The sequence below is a fragment of the Macaca thibetana genome, chromosome 19, assembly GCF_024542745.1.
Source record: "Macaca thibetana thibetana isolate TM-01 chromosome 19, ASM2454274v1, whole genome shotgun sequence".
NCBI lineage: Eukaryota > Metazoa > Chordata > Mammalia > Primates > Cercopithecidae > Macaca > Macaca thibetana.
Genome location: NC_065596.1, coordinates 5,658,308 through 5,681,005, shown reverse-complemented (window position 1 = coordinate 5,681,005; position 22,698 = coordinate 5,658,308). Strand labels below are relative to the sequence as shown.

The window sequence follows — 22,698 nt, the reverse complement described above, 5'->3', positions numbered from 1 at the left end:
GAGCCCAGAAGGTTGAGACTGCAGTGAGCCAGGTGACACCACTGCACCCCAGTCTGGGTGACAGAGCATGACCTTGTCTAAAAATAAATAAATAAATAAAAACTCTGATAGGTGTTACTAAATTGATCTGAAATTTGTCTACAAATTCATCAGGATGTGTTCCAAAGAGAGCTTTGTATGATATGAAAATTATCTGTTGGTCTGTCAGTATTACCCCTTAAACTGTGCCTTCCTAGACAGGCAGACTACTTTTATTCATTGTCTATATTCCTACAGTTTAGTGCATGCTAGGAGCCCCCCTCCAAATGTTATCTTTATTTTTTATTTTTTGTAGAGATGGGGTTTTACTGTTTCCTAGGCTGGTCTTGCACTCCTAACCTCAAGTAATCGTCCCACCTCAATCTTCCAAAGAGCTGTGATTATGGATATGAGCCACTATGCCTTGCCCCTGAAAAAGAGTGAAGAAGGCTCACACCTGTAATCCCAGCACTTTGGGAGGCAGAGGCAGGTGGATCACCTGAGGTCAGGAGTTTGAGACCAGCCTGGCCAACATGGCAAAACCCCATCTCTACTAAAAATACAAAAAAAATTAGCCGGGCGTGCTGGCAGGCACCTGTAATCCCAGCTACTTGGGAGGCTGAGGCAGGAGAATTGAACCCTCCTGCTTGAACCCAGGAGGCGGACGTTGCAGTGAGCCAAGATTGTGCCACTGTATTCCAGCCTGGGTGACTGAGTGAAACTCCATCTCAGGAAAAAAAAAAAAAAAAATGTGAAGAAGGAAAACAGAACCTCTGTTCCTGTCATGATAAACAGGCAAATTGGAAAATAAGGAACCATGGCAAATCAGGAACTTTTAGCTCAGCTGTGCAAGCTAGGCGCTCTTTCAGCTGACTTATTTAAAGAGCAGCAGAATCTTGGGACAGAAAGGGAAATGGGGGATGTTTTCCAAGATACTTTACCAGAGAGGAAGCGGATGCCTGGGGTTAGGAAATTAAGGCCCATAAACCAGTAGCTTACCTGGGATTTAAAGTGTCAGAAGACTTTTCATTGAGTACCTACTATATGAGGCATCATTCTCTCCGTGCGGAAGATCATAATGAAACAGGCCAACCCCCTGTCCTTATGGAACTACATGTTAAGAGAGTGACTGGTAGTTCATTTATTCCTCTCATATATATACATATATATATAGAGAGAGTGTATATATATACACACACACACACACTCCCTATCTATATATAATAGAGTGACTAGTAGCTCATTTATTCTTATATATATAGTGTGTATATGTATGTATATATACATACTGTCTATCTCTATATATAATAAAGTGACTAGTAGCTCATTTATTCCTCTCATATATACAGTGAGATATATAATATACACCATATATATATATCTTTTTTTTTTTTTGAGACGGAGTCTCGCTCTGTCGCCCAGGCTAGAGTACAGTGGTGCAACATTGGCTCACTGCGGCCTCTGCTTCCTGGGTTCAAGCAATCATCCTGCCTCAGCCTCCCGAGTAGCTGGATTACAGGCACGCACCATGCCCGGCTAATTGTTGTATTTTTAGTAGAGACTGATTTCACCATGTTGGTCAGGCTGGTCTCGAACTCCTGATCTCAAGTGATCCGCCCGCCTCGGCCTCTGAAAGTGCTGAGATTACAGTCGTGAGACACCACGCCGGGCTCCATTATATACATACATATATATATGTGTGTGTGTATATATATATATATATATCAGCAGCAACCATATATCATATGAGAGGAATAACCGAGCTACTAGTCACTTTATTAACATATATTAACATATATAAATATATATTAACATACACACACACATACGATCTCTGTCACCCAGGCTGGAGTGCAGTGGTACAATCATAGCTCACTGCAGCCTCAAACTCCTGGGCTCAAGTGATCCTCTTGCCTCTACCTCCTAAAGTGCTGGGATTTCAGGAAAGAGCCACCTTGCCCAGGCTTCCTATCCTACCTTAATGGCAACAGAAACCCTAGGCTCAGAGAGTTTAAGTCACCTGTATAATTTATTTTTTATTTATTTATTTATTTTTTTGAGATGTGGTCTCGCTCTGTTGCCCAGTCTGGAGTGTAGTGGTGCGATCTCGGCTCACTGAAAGCTCCATCTCCCGAGTTCATGCCATTCTCCTGCCTCAGCCTCCCCAGTAGCTGGGAATACAGGCATCCGCCACCAGCCCAGCTAATTTTTTGTATTTTTAGTAGAGACCGGGTTTCACCGTGTTAGCCAGGATGCTCTCAGTCTCCTGACTTGGTGATCCGCCCGCCTCGGCCTCCCAAAGTGCTGGGATTACAGGCTTGAGAAACCGCGCCTGGCCTACCTCACTTGTATAATTTCACACAGCTGATAAGTGGTTAGCTCTAGATTCCACCACACACCATGTGCTTCCTGTTGTTTTGCTGTATATGTCCACTAAATAATAATCATAGCAAAAATAGTAATTGTATAATGACAGCCGCAGAGGCATCAGGAACAGCAGCAACCATCATTTCCAAGTGTCAGGCCCAGTACCTAAGACTATCCCCATTCATTTATTTTTACTTATTTTTGAGACAGGGTCTCGCTCTGTCACCCAGCCTGGAGTGCAGTGGTGAGAACCACCACACTTAGCTAATTTTTTTTAGCTAATTTTTTTTTTTATTTTTTGAGACGGAGTCTCACTCTGTCGCCCAGGCTGGAGTGCAGTGGCACAATCTTGGCTCACTGCAAGCTCCGCCTCCTAGGTTCAAGCGATTCTCCTGCCTCAACCTCCCAAGTAGCTGGGACTACAGGCTCGTGCCACCACGCCTGGCTAATTTTTTGTATTTTTAGTCGAGACGGGGATTCACCGTGTTAGCCAGGATGGTCTCGAGTTCCTGACCTCGCGATCCGCCCGCCTCGGCCTCCCAAAGTGCTGGGATTACAGGCGTGAGCCACCGCGCCCGGCCTAAGTTTTGTATTTTTTGTAGAGATGGAGTCTCACTCTGTTTCCCAGGCTGGTCTCGAACTCCTGAGTTCAAGCCGTTCTCCCGCCTCAGCCTCCGAGTGTTTGGGATTACAGGTGTGACCACCGCGCCGAGCCCCACCCCCTTATTAAACCAATGCACAGGGAGCATCTACTATGTGCGAGGCACCCCCCATTTTACAGATGGGGAAACTGAGTTCCAAGCAGCTTTTGCCAGGAGTGGGAGCGCGTCGTCCCTGCACAGCCTCTCCAGTTGGGCATTTCGAGATCACCTACGTAGGCTATTCGGCTAGCGCTTAATTAAACCGAAACACTGTCGCAGCGACCACAGGTGCAGACCACCAGGTCCACACCACCCGCCGCCCGGGAGTCCCCGATTAGCAGTTGGGGCGGGACCAAGTCCTCGAGGGGCCGCCGCGACGGCGGTTGAAAGCCTCACCCCCTGCGCGTGCGCGTTGAGCATCCCGTCGTCCCGCTGGGCACCCGGCGTCCGCGAAGAGCGCGCGCGCTTCCGCCGGCGTCGGGCTCGCGCACGCGCACGGCGACGGCGGCGGTGGCGGCAGTTCCTGCCCGGGGCTGCGAGCGGCGGGCGGCTTCGAGGGGAACTGAGGCGCGGAGGGGCTCGGCGGCAGCGGCGGCGGCTCGGCGCTCTTACATCTCGGTTCGGCTGGCGCCGGGGAGGGCGGTTCGGTCCTTTCCAGGCGTACGGGGACGACAGCGGCAGCGAGCCGAGGCCTGCGGCCTAGGCCTCAGCGCGGCGGCGGGCTCGAGTGCGGCGCGGAGCCGGCCCGAGGGCCCTACCCGGCAGCACCATGAGCGTGGAGGCGTACGGGCCCAGCTCTCAGACTCTCACTTTCCTGGACACGGAGGAGGCCGAGCTGCTCGGCGCCGATACACAGGGCTCCGAGTTCGAGTTCACCGACTTTACTCTTCCTAGCCAGACGCAGACGCCCCCCGGCGGCCCCGGCGGCCCGGGCGGTGGCGGCGCGGGAGGCCCAGGCGGCGCGGGCGCGGGCGCCGCGGCGGGACAGCTCGACGCGCAGGTGAGCGGCACATGGCGGCGCCGGAAGCCCGGGCCTTGTCTCGGCGCCTGAGACCTGTCCCTAGCCCGTCTCGGGCCGGGCCTGGGTTTGCCCGGAGTCCCCCGTCGCGGCCGGGCCTGGGGCGACCTGCCCCGGGTCCCCTACTCCGACTGGGCCTGAGCTTACCTGCCCCAGGTCCTGCACTCTGCCCGGGCCTGGCCTGATCTGCCCCGGGTCTCCCGCTCCGGCCTGGACCTGGCTGAGTTCCTTCGGCCCCCAACTCCTGGGCTGGGCCGACTTGCCTCGAGTCCTCCACTCCGTTCGGGTCCGAGCTAACCTGACCCTCTTCCTTTACTCCGGCTGGGTTTGCTCCTCCGCCTGGGCCCGGGCTGACCTGCCTTGTGTCCCACAACCAGCCTGGCCTGGAGTAACCTGCCCTGGTCTGAGTTCTTCCACTCCATCCGGGCTAGGGTGACCTGCCCTGGTCCCTCTTTCTCAGGTCTCGGTTTTCTGCCCCGAGTTCCCCTACGGCCTGGGCCGGGTCTTGCTCAGGCCGGAACTTGAGTGACTTCCCTCAGTCCCCTTCCGGGAGTATCCAGGGTGACCTGCCCTAATCCTGTCTCTGGCCTGGTCCGGGGATTCTGCCCCGTCTCCCCAATGGGGGGTCCGGCCGCACTGTCCCACCTCCCATCTGTGGTCACAGCCATCTGGGCATCCCCCCTTCCACAGTCACGGAGCCGTAGGTTCGAATTTTCCCAAGCATAAGGGCGCTGGTCAGCGGAAGATTGAGGCAGGGAAGAATTTTTGCCTCCCATAGAGGAGCACACATTGGCTGGCTATTAAGATCATTCAGGAAGCAGTTTGTATTTTATTTTTTCTTGCATCGCCTGTTGCTGAAACCGACCTGTTACATAACTCCACAACTCTTGCCTTGGAAAAGTTGGGTTTGAGTTTTGTTCCTCCAATAAGACAGCAGTAATGGGTTTACATAAATGGGTCTGCCACGTTGGAAACTCATTTTTAATGATGTGGATGTTTAGAGAAGGTTACTTAGGTATTTAAATGGGGGCTTGGGTTGGGAGAAGTATCAGGCATGCATTTCCTGGTCCTGGGTGCTGCCTGCCTGGGGTGGGAGAGGGGCTGGGGGGGCGCGGGTTGCACCGGGCTCCAGGGGCATGTCCTCATCATCCTCTGGATCTCAGGTTGCTTTCACTTTAGGCTTGCTTTGTGCCTGACCCCTCGCTCAGGTTTATTTTCCTGACAGGGAGTAACTCCGAGGCTCACCTTGGCACAGGTGTCCCTTGGCATGTGCTGGTGTTTCAAAGCTGGGAGAACCACTCCTTGCTCATCCTGAGTGAGCTCAGACCCTGTCCTTGCATGAGGGGGGCTTACGTGGTAGTCGGCTGAGTCATTCCCGTGGGTAGACCACCCACTTGGGCTTCCTTTTAGCCCCTAATGGAAGCAAGAAACATTTGACTCATTCTAACCCCATATGCCTTAAAATAGAAAGTTGGGTGTGAGGAGAACAGGTGTGCACGTATGGGTGGTTTTTTCAGTTTTGTTTACATTTTGTGAAGGTGGGGAGGGAGAGAGGAGAGGTCCCTTGAAGAAGGGAGCAGGACCTGCGGAGGCCCCGCCTCCTAGTAGTTTTTATGCCCTGTAGACCTTTCTGCTTCCGCAGCTGTGAAATGGGGGTGGCAGTTGGATTTTTGTTCCTTTTAAACATAAAGGAAACCTAGATCCATGTGTGAGTCGACTGTATAGGCTGTCTGTAATCTGACGTCCAGCCTGTCGGGGAGACTCAGGGTAAAGATCTCTGTGGAGCAGTGAGCCATGAGCGTGACAGCGCGGATAGAGGGGTTGGCTGGTGTCAAAGGTAATCATTTTCTTGTGAATCCTTTTAACTGTGGCCAGCATAAAACAGCAAACCTGGGGCAGCCTTTAGTTCTACTTTTGTTTCTGGCATTCCGTTTGGGATTAAGTGTGGCGCATGTCCTTCTCTTTCAGTTGAAACAATTGATTTTTTTCCGTGCACCTGAACACACTGGGCTGTACAAAAGGAGAGCATTAAAACGCTCTCCTGGAGGTAAACATTGCAGTTGAGCTCACTAGAGTTCTGATGACATCAGATGGTTTGTCCTGTGCTACTTTTAATTGACCCAGATGCCCCACCCACCTGTTACCTGTAATTTGAATTTGTTAGTGGGGAATGGGAGTGGCATCCCTTTGCATCACAAGGGGAAGACCGGAGTTTGGGGGCAAGGAAGTCTATGTATATAATTCAAGGGAAAGCGGAAGAAAGTTATCACTTGTGTGGATTGATTTGGGAAGACTTTCCCTGTTTGTCCTCAGGAGTTGGCTGTGTAACCAGCTGTTAAGTTGGGGGCTCCTGGAAGGACTCAGAAAGCTTCTCATTCTGTTTTTTAATTTTTATTTTACTGGGCAAGTGGCAATCAGCTGTCAAGTGCCCTGCAGTCACTTTTGCTTAACAGCTTTATTGAAATAGAATTCACTTGCCGCACCATACAGTTTACCCATTTAAAGTGTACAGTTTGGCCGCTTTTATTTAGTATATTCAGAGTTGTGCAGCCATTACCACAGTAAATTTCAGAACATTTATGTCACCCCAGAAATAAACCCTGCACCCCTTAGCCCATCTGTCCTCCCTTCCCCAGCCCCTGGCAACCACTCACCTGCTTTCTGTCTTAAGATGTGCCTGTTCTGGGCATTTCACATGAACGGAATCATATCATATGTGGTGTTTTGTGTCTGGTTCCTTTCACTTTGCATGATGTGTGAGAAGTAGCTACAAAGCTCACCTTGTAGCTACTCCCTGGCCGAGCATTCAGGAAAATGAACCTGATCGAGGTTCATCCACGCTGTGGCATGTGTCAGCATTTCATTCCTTTTTTTTTTTTTTTTTGAGGCGGAATCTCGCTCTGTTGCCCAGGCTGGAGTGCAGTGGCGCTATCTTGGCTCACTGCAACCTCTGCCTCCCGGGTTCAAGCGATTCTCCTGCTTCAGCCTCCCTAGTAGCTGGGATTACAGGTGTGTGCCACCACGCCTGGCTAATTTTTGTATTTTTAGTAGAGACGGGGTTTCACCATGTTGGCCAGATGGTCTCGATCTCTTGACCTTGTGATCCGCCTGCCTTGGCCTCCCAAAGTGCTGAGATTACAAGCGTAAGCCACCACACCCGGCCAGCATTTCATTCCTTTTTAAGGCTTAGTGATATTCCATTGGTGGAATGGTCCAGATGGATGAACCATGTTTTGTTTATCTTGTCTTCTGTTGATGGACATTTGGGTTGTTTCTGCCTCTTGGCTCTTGTGAATAGCATTGCTGTGGCCATGCATGTACAGGTTTCTGCGTGGATGTGTTTATAGACGTGCTGGGCCGCATAGTAACTCTGGGTTTAATGGTTTCAGCAACTGCGAGACTGTTTTCCAGTGTGTAGCCGCTTTCCATACCAACCGCACCTGAACTGATTTTGCACAGTTGGTTTTTCCTTAATGTCTGTTGAAAGACAAGAGTGTGTGTCCCCACCGGGGTGGGAAAGTGGCAGCAGGGGTGACTCCCTATACTCAGGGCTGGCTCAGGTAACACTCCTTTACTTGTTTATGAAATGAAACTGGTATTTATCAAAGCCCTTGAGATCCTGGGATGAAAAGCACTGACACAGTATTGCCAAGTGTCCTTAAGATAAAGGGACAGTTTTCGAGCATCCGACCCTTTCCTGGGCCCATCTCTGCTGCCACCTCTCCTGCTCCCAGGACAGTGAAGGTAATTTCGGAAGTCCTTTGCGTAATAGCTGGTGTTACAAGTCTTTTGGTCTGCCTGGTTGGAATATTTCCTCTTGACTGTAGCTTCTGCCCTGTATCCTCCAAACGGGAATTAAAGTGAAACTCTTAAGAGTTGGAAATATTGCTCAGTATTAAGAAGGAACAAACTATTGATACCTGCAACAACATGGATGTGTCTCATAATAATTACTTTTTTGAATGTGTGATTCATTGTATAATTTAATTCATACAAAATTCTAGAAAGTGCCAGCTAGCCTGCAGCAATAGAAAACAGACCAGTGGTGGCTGGACAGAAAGGGGAAAGGGGAGGGAAAGGGCTGGCAGGTGACAAAGGGCACAGGAAACTTGGGGGTGATGTATGTTTTTATTATCATGATGTGACAGTTTTATGGGTGTTTAAGTACATTGACATATGTCAGTTTCTAAAATGGCACACTAAACATTTGCAGCTTATGGTATGTCAATTATACCTCAATGAAACTGGAAAGAAAAGTCAGGGAGATATCACTACCCATCCATTCCCATGGCACCCTTTTTTTTTTTTTTTTGAGACGGAGTCTCGCTCTGTCGCCCAGGCTGGAGTGCAGTGGCCGGATCTCAGCTCACTGCAAGCTCCGCCTCCCGGGTTCGGGCCATTCTCCTGTCTCAGCCTCCTGAGTAGCTGGGACTACAGGCGCCCGCCACCTCGCCCGGCTAGTTTTTTTTGTATTTTTTAGTAGAGACAGGGTTTCACCGTGTTAGCCAGGATGGTCTCGATCTCCTGACCTAGTGATCCGCCCGTCTCGGCCTCCCAAAGTGCTGGGATTACAGGCTTGAGCCACCGCGCCCGGCCTTTTTTTTTTTTTTTTTTTTGAGATAGTCTTGCTCTGTGGCCTAGGCTGGAGTGCAGTAGTGCAATCTCGCTCACAGCAACCTCCACCTCCCGGGTTGAAGTGATTCTCCTGCCTTATTCTCCCTAGTAACTGGGACTACAGGTGCGTGCTACCACACCCGGCTAATTTTTTGTATTTTTTATAGAGGCAGGGTTTCACAATGTTAGTCAGGATGATCTTGATCTCCTGAGCTCATGATCTGCCCTCCTCTACCTCCTAAAGTGCTGAGATTACAGGCGTGAGCCACTGCACCTGGCCTGGCACACTTTTTTTTAAAAGGCTGAAAGTGCTACTTGGGTTTTATGTTTTTGTTTTAAGGCAAAGTCTCACTCTGTCACCAGGTAGTGGCATGATCATGGCTCACTGCAGCCTCGACCTCCTGGGCTCAAGTGATTCTCCCACCTCAGCCTCCCAGGTAGCTGGGACTACAGGTGTGTGCCACCATGTCTGGCTGATTTTTCTGTTTTTTGTAGAGGTGGGGTTTTGCCATGTTACCCAATCTGGTCTTGAACTCCTGGGCTCAAGAGATCCTCTCACTCCAGGCCTCCCAAGTGTTGGGATTACAGCGTGAGCCATTGTGCCAACTCTCATGCCATACACCTACCTGTGACCTAGCAGAGTTGAAGGTGCGCGTACGTAGGGCTGCGCCAAATGCTGACAGCAGCTCTGTTCATGAGAGGCCCAAACCGGAAGCAGCCCCAGTGGCCATCAGCAGGTGAATGGCTAAACAAAGCAGCGTGTACATTCAGTGGGAAAAATGCATGCCTATTGGTTTGACTTGCTTTTCTTAGCTCACCTGAAAGTATGAGGTCTGTGGATAGGTGCAGACCTTTTAGGCGGCAACACGCATGTTTTTGTGCAGGTGTTCTGGGTGACCTTGTAGTTGCTGCTTGGTACTGGTCCCACTTTGTTCCTTCATCCTCAGGTCAGGTCTGCACTGCCTGTTCCCTCTCCACTTGTGGTAGCCTGTGGGACAGCTGAACAGTCATCTCGTACTGGGATTTTACTTTGAGTGCATGAGTTGTTTCCCCAGGAAAAACATGCTGTCTTTCTGGATCATAAGGGACAACTAGCCAAAGCTCCTGGCCGACCTGTCATCCAGCCCTCACTCTCCTCCTGCCAGACTTCTCCTGTGCATTGCCTCCACTTCTCGTGAGTGTGTAAACCTGGGCTCACTTCTTTTTCAAGTGGTAAAATACTTAGGATAGAAAGTTGCTACTGGCCGGGCGCTGTGGCTCACGCCTGTAATCCCAGCACTTTGGGAGGCCGAGACGGGCGGATCACGAGGTCAGGAGATCGAGACCATCCTGGCTAACATGGTGAAACCCCGTCTCTACTAAAAAATACAAAAAATTAGCTGGGCGTGGTGGCGGGCACCTGTAGTCCCAGCTACTCGGGAGGCTGAGGCAGAAGAATGGCGTGAACCCAGGAGGCAGAGCTTGCGGTGAGCAGAGATCGCACCACTGCGCTCCAGCCTGGGCGACAGAGTGAGACTCTGTCTCAACAAGAAAAAAAGAAAAAAAAAGTTGCTACTTTGTTTTCAAAGCCATTGTCCTGATGCTGTCAGAGTTCCTGGAAGGATGGCTGTCCTGACTCATCCTTGTCGAGTTGAACATGCCATCTTCTGCTGAGCCCTGAGATTATGACCAAGGCAGGGTGAGTTCCATACAGTCTTGGGTTCCTAAAAGTGGTAAGTTTAAAATTTGCGCGTGTGGCTGGGCACGATGGCCCATGCCTGTAATCCCAGTACTTTGAGAGGCTGAGGAAGGCAGATCATTTGAGCTCAGGAGTTTGAGACAAGCCTGAGCAAAATGGTGAAACCCTATCTGTACAAAAAAAATACAAAAATCAGCTGGGCCTGGTGGCACGTGCCTGTGGCCTCAGCTACTCAGGAGGCTAAGGTGGGAGGATTGCTTGAGCCTGGGAGGCAGAGGTTGCAGTGATCCATGATTGCACCACTACACTCCAGCCTGGGCGACAGAGTGAGATCTTGTCTTAATAAAAAGAAGAAAATACAGGCCGGGCTTGGTGGCTCATGCCTGTAATCTCAACACTTTGAGAGGCCAAGGCAGGCAAATCATCTGAGGTCGGGAGTCGGAGGCCAGCCTGACCAACGTGGAGAATTCTGTCTCTACTAAAAATACAAAATTAGCTGGGTGTGGTGGCACATGCCTATAATCCCAGCTACTCAGGAGGCTGAATCAGGAGAATCGCTTGAACCCTGGAGGCAGAGGTTGCAGTGAGCCGAGATTGTGCCACTGCACTCCAGCCTGGGTAACAAGAGCAAAACTCCATCTTTAAAAAAAAAAAAAAAAAAAAAAAAAAGCTCATTTTGTTTTTTTGAATCCTCGAGTAGCCCAGGTGTGGTTTTAGGGTGCCAGAACATTGAAGATAAGATGCCATTACCTGGAGGAGTGCTGGCAAGTGTTTGGTCAGTACTTACCCCTTAGTAGACTTACCGGGTGTGTTTTCAAATTGTTAGGAGAGTCCCAGTGATCATGTGAAAGTGACCTGAGCTGACACTTTACTGTTAGTGGTGAATACACGAAACAACTTCTATTTTTATCCCAATTAATTACCCAGATTCAGGATGACGGGGTGGGGGGTTATAACTAATACTATACCAGGACTAACTAAAAAGAGTTCCCTCTCAGCCCGGCTACCACCACCACAAGAGCTCACCACCATCAGCTGCCACCACATTTCTCTCTTGGTTTGATTGAGGTCTGATGACCTATCGGGAAACCCCCTTCTTTTCTATTTAGACGGAGTCTTGCACTGTTGCACTGTTGCCCAGGAGTGCAGTGGCGCGATCTTGGTTCACTACAACCTCCGCCTCCCGGATTTAAGTGATTTTCCTGCCTCAGCCTGAGTAGCTGGGATTACAGGTGCACACCACCACGCCCAGCTAATTTTTGTATTTTTAGTAGAGATTGGGTTTGACCTTGTTGGCCAGGCTGGTCTGGAGCTCCTGACCTCAGGTGATCTCCCACCTTGGCCTTCCAAGCTGCTGAGATTACAGGCATGAGCCACCACACCTGGCCCCTTTGTTTTTAAGTGTAGAACTTAGTGCTGTTTTAGTAAACTTACAGAATTGGGCAGCCACCACCGCAGTGCCTTGCTGTCTCTGATTTCTTTGATTTCTCTTTCGCTCCTTTCTGCTCCCTCCTCACCACCGCTTGTCAGACCCTGTGCTCACACCCAAGGTCACCTGTTAGGGAGGTGTGTCCACCCCCTTGGGCTGAGCCCTGCCCTGGGGAGGTCAGATACGTGGCCAAGCCCTGGCCCCGTGCTCCCGCCTTTGAGCCCATGTCTGTTATGTTCTTTTGCACCCTCTGTGAGCTGCCGGGGCAACCTCTTCAGCCTGGCCCTGGACTCCAGCCATCCCTGCTGTTTTCTTACTTCCTGGCCTTGCTGTGCTTGTGGGACTGAGGGCAGTGAGGCCAGCAGAGGGAGAGTGAAGCCTTTGACCCCCGCGGTTGCAGTATTAGAAGACAGCACATGCCGCCTGGCCAGGGTGCCGTGGGGGCCCCAGGCGGAGGGGTGGGCTCCCATGCTAAGGGAGAGCCTGCAGGAATGGCGCCTCTGGAGCTGTTCAGAAGCTGTACCTGTCAGGCAGAGGGGTGGGCACAGCACTTTGCCTAGAAGGAGGGAGGGTGGGTGTGGGGCCAGGGCAGGGGCTGGGCTGTGTCCTGGAGCCTTTAGGAGCTGCTGGGGTGCCTTGACCAAGGCTCAGAGGAGGGCTCTGAGATGGCAGTGGTGGGGGTTAGGGGAGGGACCGTGGTGTTGGAGGTTGGGCGGTGTGGCCCAGGTTGGACCCCAAACGGATGGAGGGGCCACAGGGCAGCAGAGATGGAGGACACCGGGGTCAGGGCTGCGTGTGCACTTGTGTGTATGCATGAGTAAGTGTGTTAGTGTGTGTGCCTGTGGGAACTGCCAGGGTACCGGGTGCCCCCTCCCAGTCCTCACAAGGAGCCACAGACTAAACAGCAGCACCAGCTCCTGACTGTGGTCTCATCAGGGTCCGTAATTCCCCAGGCTGAGCCAGGGCTCTCTCGCTGGGGAGGCACTGCCCTGAGGGCCTTGCGAGAGGGAGAGGCCTCCCCAGAGCGGCTGCAGGGAAGCTAAAGGGCACATGCTGGGCAGCAGCTCACAACTGAGAGGCAGTTTGTGCTTGTCATGGTGGTGGGAGTGCTTTCATGGTGGTCGGAATAGTCTAGCTTGGCAGAGAAGGGCCGTGACACCCAGCTATGCTCTGTGGCATTCAGAACCGAGGGGCATGGTGGGAAGGTTGGGTCCAGGCCCTGGCACCAGTGCTGTTCAGGTCTCCGCTGTCACGGAGGGTTCATGGCCTTGAACTCTCCTTGCTGGAGCACGTTCCTTTGAGAGCAAAGTTCTGCTTTCTCTGATACATGGGGGGCTGCTGGGTCCTGGGGTACCACGGCTGGCAGCAGGTCCTCGTGCCTTTTTCTGTGTTGATCAAATAGCAGCTTAAGAGCCGGGTAACCGGCCGGGCGCGGTGGCTCATGCCTGTAATTCCAGCACTTTGGGAGGCTGAGGTGGGTGGATCACGAGGTCAGGAGATCGAGACCATCCTGGCTAACACGGTGAAACCCCGTCTCTACTAAAAATACAAAAAATTAGCCAGGCATGGTGGCGGGTGCCTGTAGTCCCAGCTACTCGGGAGGCTGAGGCAGGAGAATGACATGAACCCGGGAGGCGGACTTGCAGTGAGCTGAGATCTGGCCACTGCACTCCAGCCTGGGCGACAGAGCAAGACTCCGCCTCAAAAAACAAACAAAGAGCCCGGTAACCCACCCGGACTTCTCAGGTCCCATGGGCCTTTGCCAAGGTGGTGTCTAGATGTGCAAGGGTGGCTCATTAGACTCTGGAGAGCCCTTGCGACAGTGAGCATGGCACCTTCCTGAAGCATCAGCTCCTTGCAGAGTGAGTGCAGGCTCCTGGCGGCCCTGAGAGAGGGGGCTGCAGATCCCAGTCAGAGGTGATTGGTCAGAGCCGCGCTGCCTGCACCATCCTCACCTTTTTCAGCACGGGGATCCATAGCGCATAGTTTGCAGCCCCACTGCATCCTCCGTGTAGAAACATCTAGGATGAATTCTCTAACATACAAGAGGTAGTGAGCCCTGTGCCTCTGTCTCCCTGATGTGACAGTTGTGAAGGTTTTCTCTCCGTTTTCTTTGTTTTTTCACTGGTGTGTGTTTTTAAAGCAAGTCTCTTGTGTCATTTCACCTTTGCGTCTGAGGTGGAGCCCTGTGAATTGGTGATACTCAGCCATTTTGACCTGCAGTATGTAGTATGCATTTCTAGAAGCAAAAAAGGGTACCTATTTTGCATAGCTGCAGCGCCATTATCAGACAAGCAGCGTCAACAATGGTTTTTCACGATTGTCTGATATGTAGGGACAGTCGGCCTCTCTCCACAGTCAGATTCTTTCCTGGGATCCTGGAGGTCTGCTCTTGAGATGATGGCTGTCTCTGGGCCCTTCTTTCCGAGCAGCCTCTCCTGCTGCTTTTCATCCGCGAAGCCGCAGTCTGGTCTAGGTTGTTGTCCTGTGAGGTGTGCACCTTCTGGACTGAGCCCCTTATCGTCACACTTTGGCTTCTTGCTGCAGGTGTGGAGTGGATTTCATCTCAGGCTGTGGGCTCCTGGGAGAGTGGCTGATCCCTGGGCTGGGAAGGCAGGGGCGGCCTGAGGTGAGCTGGGGATGCCTCGCATTCTAGGCCTGCTGAAATGAACCTCATGCGGACTTTAGCACACCTGGCTGGAACAAGGGTCTGCCGGTCCACACAGGTGCCATTGGTGAGAGGGGAGGCGAGAGGCACTTCCTCTTTGGGAAGAACAAATGTGAACCTAGGCAGCGTATTGAAAAATTAAAAAACTTGGCCGGGCGCGGTGGCTCAAGCCTGTAATCCCAGAACTTTGGGAGGCCGAGACGGGCGGATCACGAGGTCAGGAGATCGAGACCATCCTGGCTAACACGGTGAAACCCCGTCTCTACTAAAAAATACAAAAAACTAGCCGGGCGAAGTGGCGGGCGCCTGTAGTCCCAGCTACTCAGGAGGCTGAGACAGGAGAATGGCCCGAACCCGGGAGGCGGAGCTTGCAGTGAGCTGAGATCCGGCCACTGCACTCCAGCCTGGGCGACAGAGCGAGACTCCGTCTCAAAAAAAAAAAAAAAAAAAAAAAAGAAAAGAAAAACTAAAAAACTTTCCAGGCATCATGCACACCTGTAGTCCCAGCTGCTCGGGACGCTGAGGCAAGAGGATCTCTTAAGTTCAGGAGTTTGAGGCTGCAATGAGCTATGATTCTACCACCACACTCCAGCCTGGGTGGCAGAGCAAGACCCTGTCTCAAAAAAATAAAGGAATGGAGAGCCTGGGGACCGCTGTGTTGGGTGGTGGGACTATGTGAAAGATGGTCATCTCCTAGCAGTTTTACGTGGTTCACACTAATAGATTAAAAGGAGGCTAATGAGACATCACAAATCACATGCAGTCATTAACTGGAACTTGGATTTTAAAAAACCTATAAAAGACGTTATAAGCATTGGGGTGATGTGTGAATGTGTATTAGCCAACAGTGTGGCAGGCTGGGTGTGCTCATGAGCCAGCTGTTTTGTGGGGATGTGGAGAAAGCTCTCCCCCTGGGGCCTGCCACTCTGAAATAGGTCAGGGAAAGATAAGTGTGTGAGAGCAAGAGGGGGAGCCGAAGTGCGGGGGGATGTGATGGAGGGTGACCAGCAGGAGGGGTGTGGGGGTCTGATTTCTGTAGCTTTGGAATTTTTCAAAATAAGTTAGAGGAAATATCAGGGCAGAATCCTTCCAGTTTGGGGGCCAGACCTCCTGGCAACCGTCTGCCTTGAGAGGGCTCAGAGACCCTGCACCTTGGCAGTCATCACTCTGAGGGTGTGGTGACTTCCTATTCCCTCCCCTTTTTTTCTTTTACAATTTTTAAAATTAAATTTGGCAGGGGGCTGGGCACGGTGAACCTGTAATCCCAGCTCACATGAACCTGTAATCCCAGCACTTTGGGAGGCCGAGGCGGGAGGATTACCTGAGGTTGGGAGTTCGAGACCAGCCAGACCAACATGGAGGAACCCTGTTTCTACTAAAAATAGGCGTGGTGGTGCATACCTGTAATCACAGCTACTTGGGAGGCTGAGGCAGGAGAATTGCTTGAACCCGGGAGATGGAGGTTGTGGTGAGCCAACATCACACCGTTGCACTCCAGCCTGGGCAACAAGAGCAAAACTATCTTTTTTTAAAAATAGAGATGAGGCCTCACTGTGTTGCCCATGCTGTTCTCAAACCCTGGGCTCAAGATCCTCCTGCTTTGGCTTCCCAGAGTGCTGGGATTACAGGTATGAGCCACCGCGCCTGGCCTCCTGCCCTCTCTTTTATTTAAGCCTTGGAATTAGAGAATCAGGGATGAGCCGCTTTGCCTTTTGAGCTTGGCCTTTAGCCAACAATGTTGAGGGCCTCCTGGAGTGCAGGCTCCACCCAGGTGGTGGGCTCACGGCAGGGAGCAGGACAGACAGTGCCCCACGGAACCCCGAGGTGGGGTCAAAGGATGCCTGCCTGAGAGGTACCCTGTGGACCTCACCCTGAGGCTGAGGGAACAGCAGGTGCAAGGCCTGGGCGCTGGCAAATGCAGGCAGTGGTGCAAGGGTTGGAGTAGATGTCTGTGGCCTGAGAGTTTATGATGGCACATTTGGTGGGGGGGATTTTTGAGTTTTTGAATTTCTGTGGTTTTTGTCTGCAGGAATGAAGTGACTTTTTCTTTTTTTTCAGACAAAGTCTTGCTCTGTCACTTAGGCTGGAGTGCAGTGGTGTGATCTCGGCTCACTGCAACCTCCGCCTCCTGGGTTTAAGCGATTCTCCTGCGCTAGGGTTACAGGTGCGCATCACCATGCCCGGCTAATTTTTTGTATTTTTAGTAGAGACGGGGTTTTGCCATGTTGGCCAGGCTTTTTGTTGGTGGTGTTAAGAGAGACAGGGTCTTGGTCTGTTGCTCAGGCTGAAGTGCAGTGGTACCATCATAGCTCACAGCAGCCTTGACCTCCTGGGGTCAAGCACTCCTCCGGCCTAAACCTCCTGAGCAGCTGGGACTGCAAGTGCACACCACTACACCTGACTCATTTGCGTATTTTTTTGTGGAGACAGGATCTTGGCTGTGTTGCCCAGGCTGGTCTCAAGAACTGCTGGGCTCAAGCGATCCTCCCAAAGTGTTGGGATAACAGGTGTGAGCCACCATTCCTAGCCTTGAAGTGACCTACTGTTGTGCTGCCCTGATACATGGTCTGAGTTCTGGAGTGTGGCGGGAGCAACTGTCTCTGGGCAGAAAGTCCCTGTACAGCTCTTAGATGGACCTCCAGGGTGTGGTTTTAGTTGTAGCTAGGTTCACATCCAGAACTAAAAGAGTTAGGGACCAGCTCTGGGGCCTCATGTATGGCTAGGAACTGGGAATTCTAGGATATGTCTTTTAAATACTGTTTCCAGAGCAGAGGTGATGGGAGGAGCTGCCTTTTTTTTTTTTTTTTTTTTTTTTTGAGATGGAATTTAGCTCTTGTTGCCCAAGGTGGAGTGCAATGGCACAATCTCAGCTCACTGCAACCTCCGCCTCCCGGGTTCAAGAGATTCTCCTGTCCCAGCTCCCCGAGTAGCTGGGATTACAGGGAAGTGCCACCATGTGCAGCTAATTTTTTGTAGTTTTAGTAGAAACGGGATTTCACCGTATTGGCCAGGCTGGTCTCGAACTCCTGACCTCAGGTGATCCGCCCTGCTGAGGAGCTGTTTCTTGGGCTTCCCAGCCTAGTGGTGAATGCCTGGGGTGAGTACAGGGAGGCCCTGCCCCTCCAGAGCCTCCCTGGTGAGTGGATAGGTTGACAGCCTCAAAGGACTTTTTTTTTTTTTTTTTTTTTTTTTTTTTTTTTTTTTGAGACGGAGTCTGGCTGTGTCGCCCAGGCTGGAGTGCAGTGGCCAGATCTCAGCTCACTGCAAGCTCTGCCTCCCGGGTTTACGCCATTCTCCTGCCTCAGCCTCCCGAGTAGCTGGGACTACATTAGCTGGGACTACAGGCGCCCGCCACCTCGCCCGGCTAGTTTATATTTTTTAGTAGAGACGGGGTTTCACCGTGTGAGCCAGGATTATCTTGATCTCCTGACCTCGTGATCCGCCCGTCTCGGCCTTCCAAAGTGCTGGGACTACAGGCTTGAGCCACCGCGCCCGGCCGCCTCAAAGGACTCTACTTAGTGGAGTGGCAGCTCTCTGCCAGCTGAAGATGATGACCCTTTTCTCCACCCATCGTGTCGCCTGGCGTGGGCCGTGGGACTTCTCTTTGCCAGGCGGCACTGTCCCCTACTCCTGTTCTAGCTCATTTCATGATAGTTTCTAGGGTCAAATGTATTTTTGAAATTAATGTTTAATCTTGAAACTTTTCAGAGACTGGAGGGAGAAATTAACCCAGAAGTCAGCTTGTGTTGTGACCAGATCACTGCAGGGCAGCAGTGGGCCCAGTGTGCATCTGCACGCGTGCAGGTAGAACGTGCCCACGTGCCCCAGCCAGGCGGGCCGGAGGGGTCTCTGTGGGGTGCTGCTCCCCATGAGCACCTGTCCCTAGGCTCGCACAGGTGCTGCGTCACACAGCAAGGGCATTAGGCTGAGGGGCTGCCTGGGGTGCTGGGACTGGCAGTGGGGAGATTTGGTGCCGTCCCTCGGGGAGCTCCTGTCACTCCTCCCTGGCCCTTAATTTTGTGCCACCCTGTGTCCCGCCGCGACACAGTGCTCCTGCTGCCTGACCCGATGGTGGGGTTAGGTGGCCTATAGGGGCCATGCCAGGGACTGTTGACCATGTCATTTGAGGTGCTGGTTCTTGAGGAGCCCCAGTGGCTATGTGGTCTCCTTGCAGGTGTCCTGTGCAGTTTGTGGCCTGATGACTTAGAGCCATGTGCTGTCTGCCTTTGCTGAACATGGAAGAGGTGCCTTTAGTGAGGGTGTGGCCTGGGTTGCCAAGGGTATCTCAGTGTTCAGTTGCTACTTCATCCTCAGGGCTGCCTGAAGCGATGGGGAGGGCGAGGTGGTGGTGGATGTGGCCGGTGACGTTTCCACATCCGCATGGGTGGCAGCCTTGTAGTATTTGATGAGCCTTACACTGTGGTGGGTCTGGCATCATGGAGCTGTCCTCAGGGCACACTGCTGTCAGTCTGTAAAAGTCACCCTGCTCCTTGTGGTCCTCAGTCACAGGGAAGAAGCATCTTCCTAGGCATCCTGGTTGTGGACATGGATGTGGCTCTGTGGCTAGGTGGGGGTTAGACCAGTTGTGTGGGGGACCGGGGGTACAGGAGGCCACCAGTGGCCCTTTTCTGACCAGGTAGGTTTGCTACAGAAGAGTGAAATTCAGTCAGAACAAGGGAAACTGTCTCAAAGCGGAGATGAGGCCAGGGTGTCACACCAGAGCCATCGAGGCTGGTCCTTCTGCACTGAGTCCCAGAAGCTGCAGCCTCGCTCGGGTGACACTGCGTTCTGCTGCAGGTTGGGCCCGAAGGCATCCTGCAGAATGGGGCTGTGGACGACAGTGTAGCCAAGACCAGCCAGTTGTTGGCCGAGTTGAACTTCGAGGAAGATGAAGAAGACACCTATTACACGAAGGATCTCCCCATACACGCCTGCAGGTGAGCTGGGCTCAGCCGGGCCTGGGCATGTGCTGACAGGTGGGTGCCTCTGGCATGGGCCTGGGACACTCACTTCCCAGGTACAGGGTGGTGCCTTTGTGCTGTGACTCTGGGTGGTGGTGTCCTCGGGAGTAAGGAAGTTGCTTAGGCCATGTTCACAGCCGAGGCCTGTTATCAGTCAGGAGGTGGGCTCAGCAACCTCCGACACCCTGAATTCACCAGGAGGTGGGAAAAGTTTTCCTTCCTTTGGCCTCCTCAGGCCCTGGGGGCATTGCCTGGTACCTGTGCACTCACTCACTAGAAAGAATTTGTCATGGCATTGGGTGAGCATCTGGGGTGGGAGGGTGAGTGGAGCAGCTGAGATGCCCCGCAGAGCGGTTGCTTCAGGGTTCTGGGGCATCCCTGCCTCCCCGTGCCTTGGCTGTGCCTGGAGAACTGGACGTGAAGACAGTAGTTAGTGGACAGACCTGCATGTTGACGAATTTGGAATTCTCATCTCGAGCGGATCGTCCCTTGATGAGGCTTATTTCTGTATTTTTGTGACACACAAGTGAGGAAATGTAGATTAGAAGAGGAGAGAAGGTTTTGGCCGGGCGCGGTGGCTCACACCTGTAATCCCAGCACTTTGGGAGGCCGAGGCTGGTGGATCACGAGGTCAGGAGATGGAGACCATCCTGGCTAACATGGTGAAACCCCGTCTGTGCTAAAAATACAAAAAATTAGCTGGGCGTGGTGGCGGGTACCTGTAATCCCAGCTGCTTGGGAGGCTGAGGCAGGAGAATGGGGTAAACCCGGGAGGCAGAGGTTGCAATGAGCCAAAATCACACTACTGCACTCCAGCCTGGGCGACAGTCAGGGCAGGTTTGGGTCTGGGCCCTGCCTCTCTCTCTGGGCGCCCGCCTGGGGCCCTCCCTGCTGCTCCTGGCCCACGTGCTGCCCAGCGCTCCAGGACTGAGGCTGCTCTTCCCTAGGCTTGGTGGGCAGGCGCTCTTTCCTGCATCTCAGCTCTTCGCTCATTCTCATTTACAGATGTTTTCATGTATGTAATCGTGTTCTCTTAACACACAGAGATGCCCATAAGTCCTGATGTGGCTCTGGGGAGCTAACAGTTTGGGGTTAGGTATGTGGATTTTCAGAAGACCACAGCCAGCGGTCGGGTGAGGCTCTCCTGAGGCTCCTCGCTTGGGCTTTGGGGCCTGAGCTTCAGGGCGCTGCCGCTACAGGGTCTGTGCCCAGCTTCCCGGGAGCACAGTGCCCTCTGCTGGAGCCCGCAGCTCACCATGACCACTGTGACTGAGGCTGGGTTCCTGAATTTCAGGCCAGAGAGCGGGGACTAGAATGTCCCTGGAGGAGTGAGGCCTCCCTCCAGCAGGACTCTCCTTGGAGGTGGCTTTGTTCCTCATCCCCTCGGAGCTTCTGCCACATACTCAACCCCTTCCCTGCATTCTTGGGTTTGGGAAGCCCTGGTTAACTGGTTTGATTTGGTTACTGGGATTGTTGGGGTTGAGTATGTGTTTAATGAAGAACTTAAAAGTGTTGTCAGAGGAAAGAATTTTACATCTTGCCAAATGAAAACCAGAGAGCAAGCTTCCAGCTGTAACTGTCGCTGTTTTGATTTTTTAGTTACTGTGGAATACACGATCCTGCCTGCGTGGTTTACTGTAATACCAGCAAGAAGTGGTTCTGCAACGGACGTGGAAATACTTCTGGCAGGTAGATAATCAAACCATGCATGTGTCTTTAATCAGTGCTGTGCTCAGATTTGTGTGTAAATTATGGAAATGTTGAAGCGAAGTGCAATATAAAATCACGCTAACAAACCTGGTTTTTTTCCTCCTCTGTGACTGGTTTAACTTGAAACAGATGGTGGTGTGTGAATGCCTTAATGTATTTACCCTTGATTTATTCTCTGTGGCTCTTTTTATTATGCAAGTAGGGTTGGCTTAATTCTCCTTCCCAGTTTTTATTTCGATTTTTCTGCAAGATGAGCTCTTGGCACACCCGCTGATCTTCATTAACGGAAGGATGTTCCCAAGGCAGTAACGGGCATCCAGGGGCGCTGGTTCCTGAGCAGGCTCGCTCTGGCCTGAGCTCATCGGAGCTGTCCGGAGGCTAATTCAGGCCAGATCCTGAATCATCGGCTTCAATTAAGTTCACTTGACCGTCGGCGCTGGGCTTGCCTTCCTGATGTTGATCAGCTGCAGCTGGACTGGGTCGCTTGTTTTGTGTTTGGGACGGGACCAGTGTTCTCTCGGTGCCCAGATTCCAGGGGGGAGTTCGGTGGTCTTGCCTCGGTGGTGGGACTCTCGTCCTGGTGGGTCCCATGCCAGCGGCTCCCCTTCCCTCCGCGCTGCTGTGTGCAGGTCACTCCACTGCCGGAGAGGATGGAGCAGAGCCTGGGAGGCGGAGCTCTGAGGTGCCAGCAAGGAAATGGGGTCTTTTTCTGAGGTTCACATTCTGGAGAAAGAAAATGACCAAAGCCCAGAGGCAGGCTTACTTGCGCTGACACCAACCCCCTCCTGTGCCTTTGGCAGCTGTGGGTCTCGGAGGGTTACAGATGGAGCAGTCAGATCTCGTGGCATCTCTGAGTTAGTAACTTGAAATATGGTGTTATGAGCAAGGTGAGAAAGGGGCTGCTGTTTTTAAAAGATTTTTAAAGAAAAGTATCTTCTGGATAACCAGAAGACATTCTTGTCCCATTTTCAGAATCTTCTGGGTAATTTAAGTGTTGCTATGTTTGCATTTAGTTCCTCTTGTGCAGGAAAAGCAACTAAATAAAACTTCTCTTAGCTGGCAACCCCAGCTTCCGGTCAGCATAGCCAAGAACAGGGAAGTGAGCAAAAGGGCCTCTGAGAAACAGCAGGCTCGAGCCAAGCACCACTGAGCATTCTGTGCGAGGCCCAGGGGAAGGTGAGGAAGCAGCCACCGGCCCTCAGGGAGCTTGGCTGTGACAGGGTGAGGATGCGTGGGAAGACACGGAGACGGCTGATTCTGCCCACGTGGCCGGCAGGGCTCCAGAGTGGAGTCGGCCTTTGGGGATGCCCAGAGCGGCCATGGCCGGTTAGAGAATCCTGGGCCTCGTGGCAGGGAGAAAGGTTAGCTGAGCTGAAGCTTTTGGCAGGAATGGTTTTCCAGAGGGGAAGAGAGAGGGCGCAGTGAGGGAGGCTGGGAGGCCCTGCAGGTGTGTTCAGAGCTGCTGGAGACACTGGAAGAGCCCAAAGGCAGAGCAGCTGGGCATCCTTGTTAGATACGGCAGATAGGCGCTGGAAGGTGACTGGCTTGGCGCAGGGCAGGGTTCAGCCCAGATCACGGTTTAGGCGAACAGCGT

At 52.3% G+C, this 22,698-nt stretch overlaps 1 protein-coding gene and 1 long non-coding RNA gene across 3 annotated transcripts in view; one reads left to right on the top strand and one right to left on the bottom strand.

Annotated features, from left to right (window-relative positions):
• Positions 1-22,698, bottom strand: part of LOC126942416 (uncharacterized) — a 183,158-nt gene that overhangs the window by 25,468 nt on the left and 134,992 nt on the right. The window lies entirely within an intron of this gene.
• UPF1 (UPF1 RNA helicase and ATPase) overlaps positions 3,512-22,698 on the top strand; it is a 38,486-nt gene continuing 19,299 nt past the window's right edge. For both annotated transcript variants that reach the window (XM_050769467.1, XM_050769466.1), the window contains exons 1-3: positions 3,512-4,026; positions 19,231-19,370; positions 20,994-21,083. In XM_050769467.1, coding sequence (XP_050625424.1) covers positions 3,796-4,026; positions 19,231-19,370; positions 20,994-21,083 — 461 coding nt within the window. In that variant the 5' untranslated portion in view covers positions 3,512-3,795. The remainder of the gene's footprint in view (positions 4,027-19,230; positions 19,371-20,993; positions 21,084-22,698) is intronic.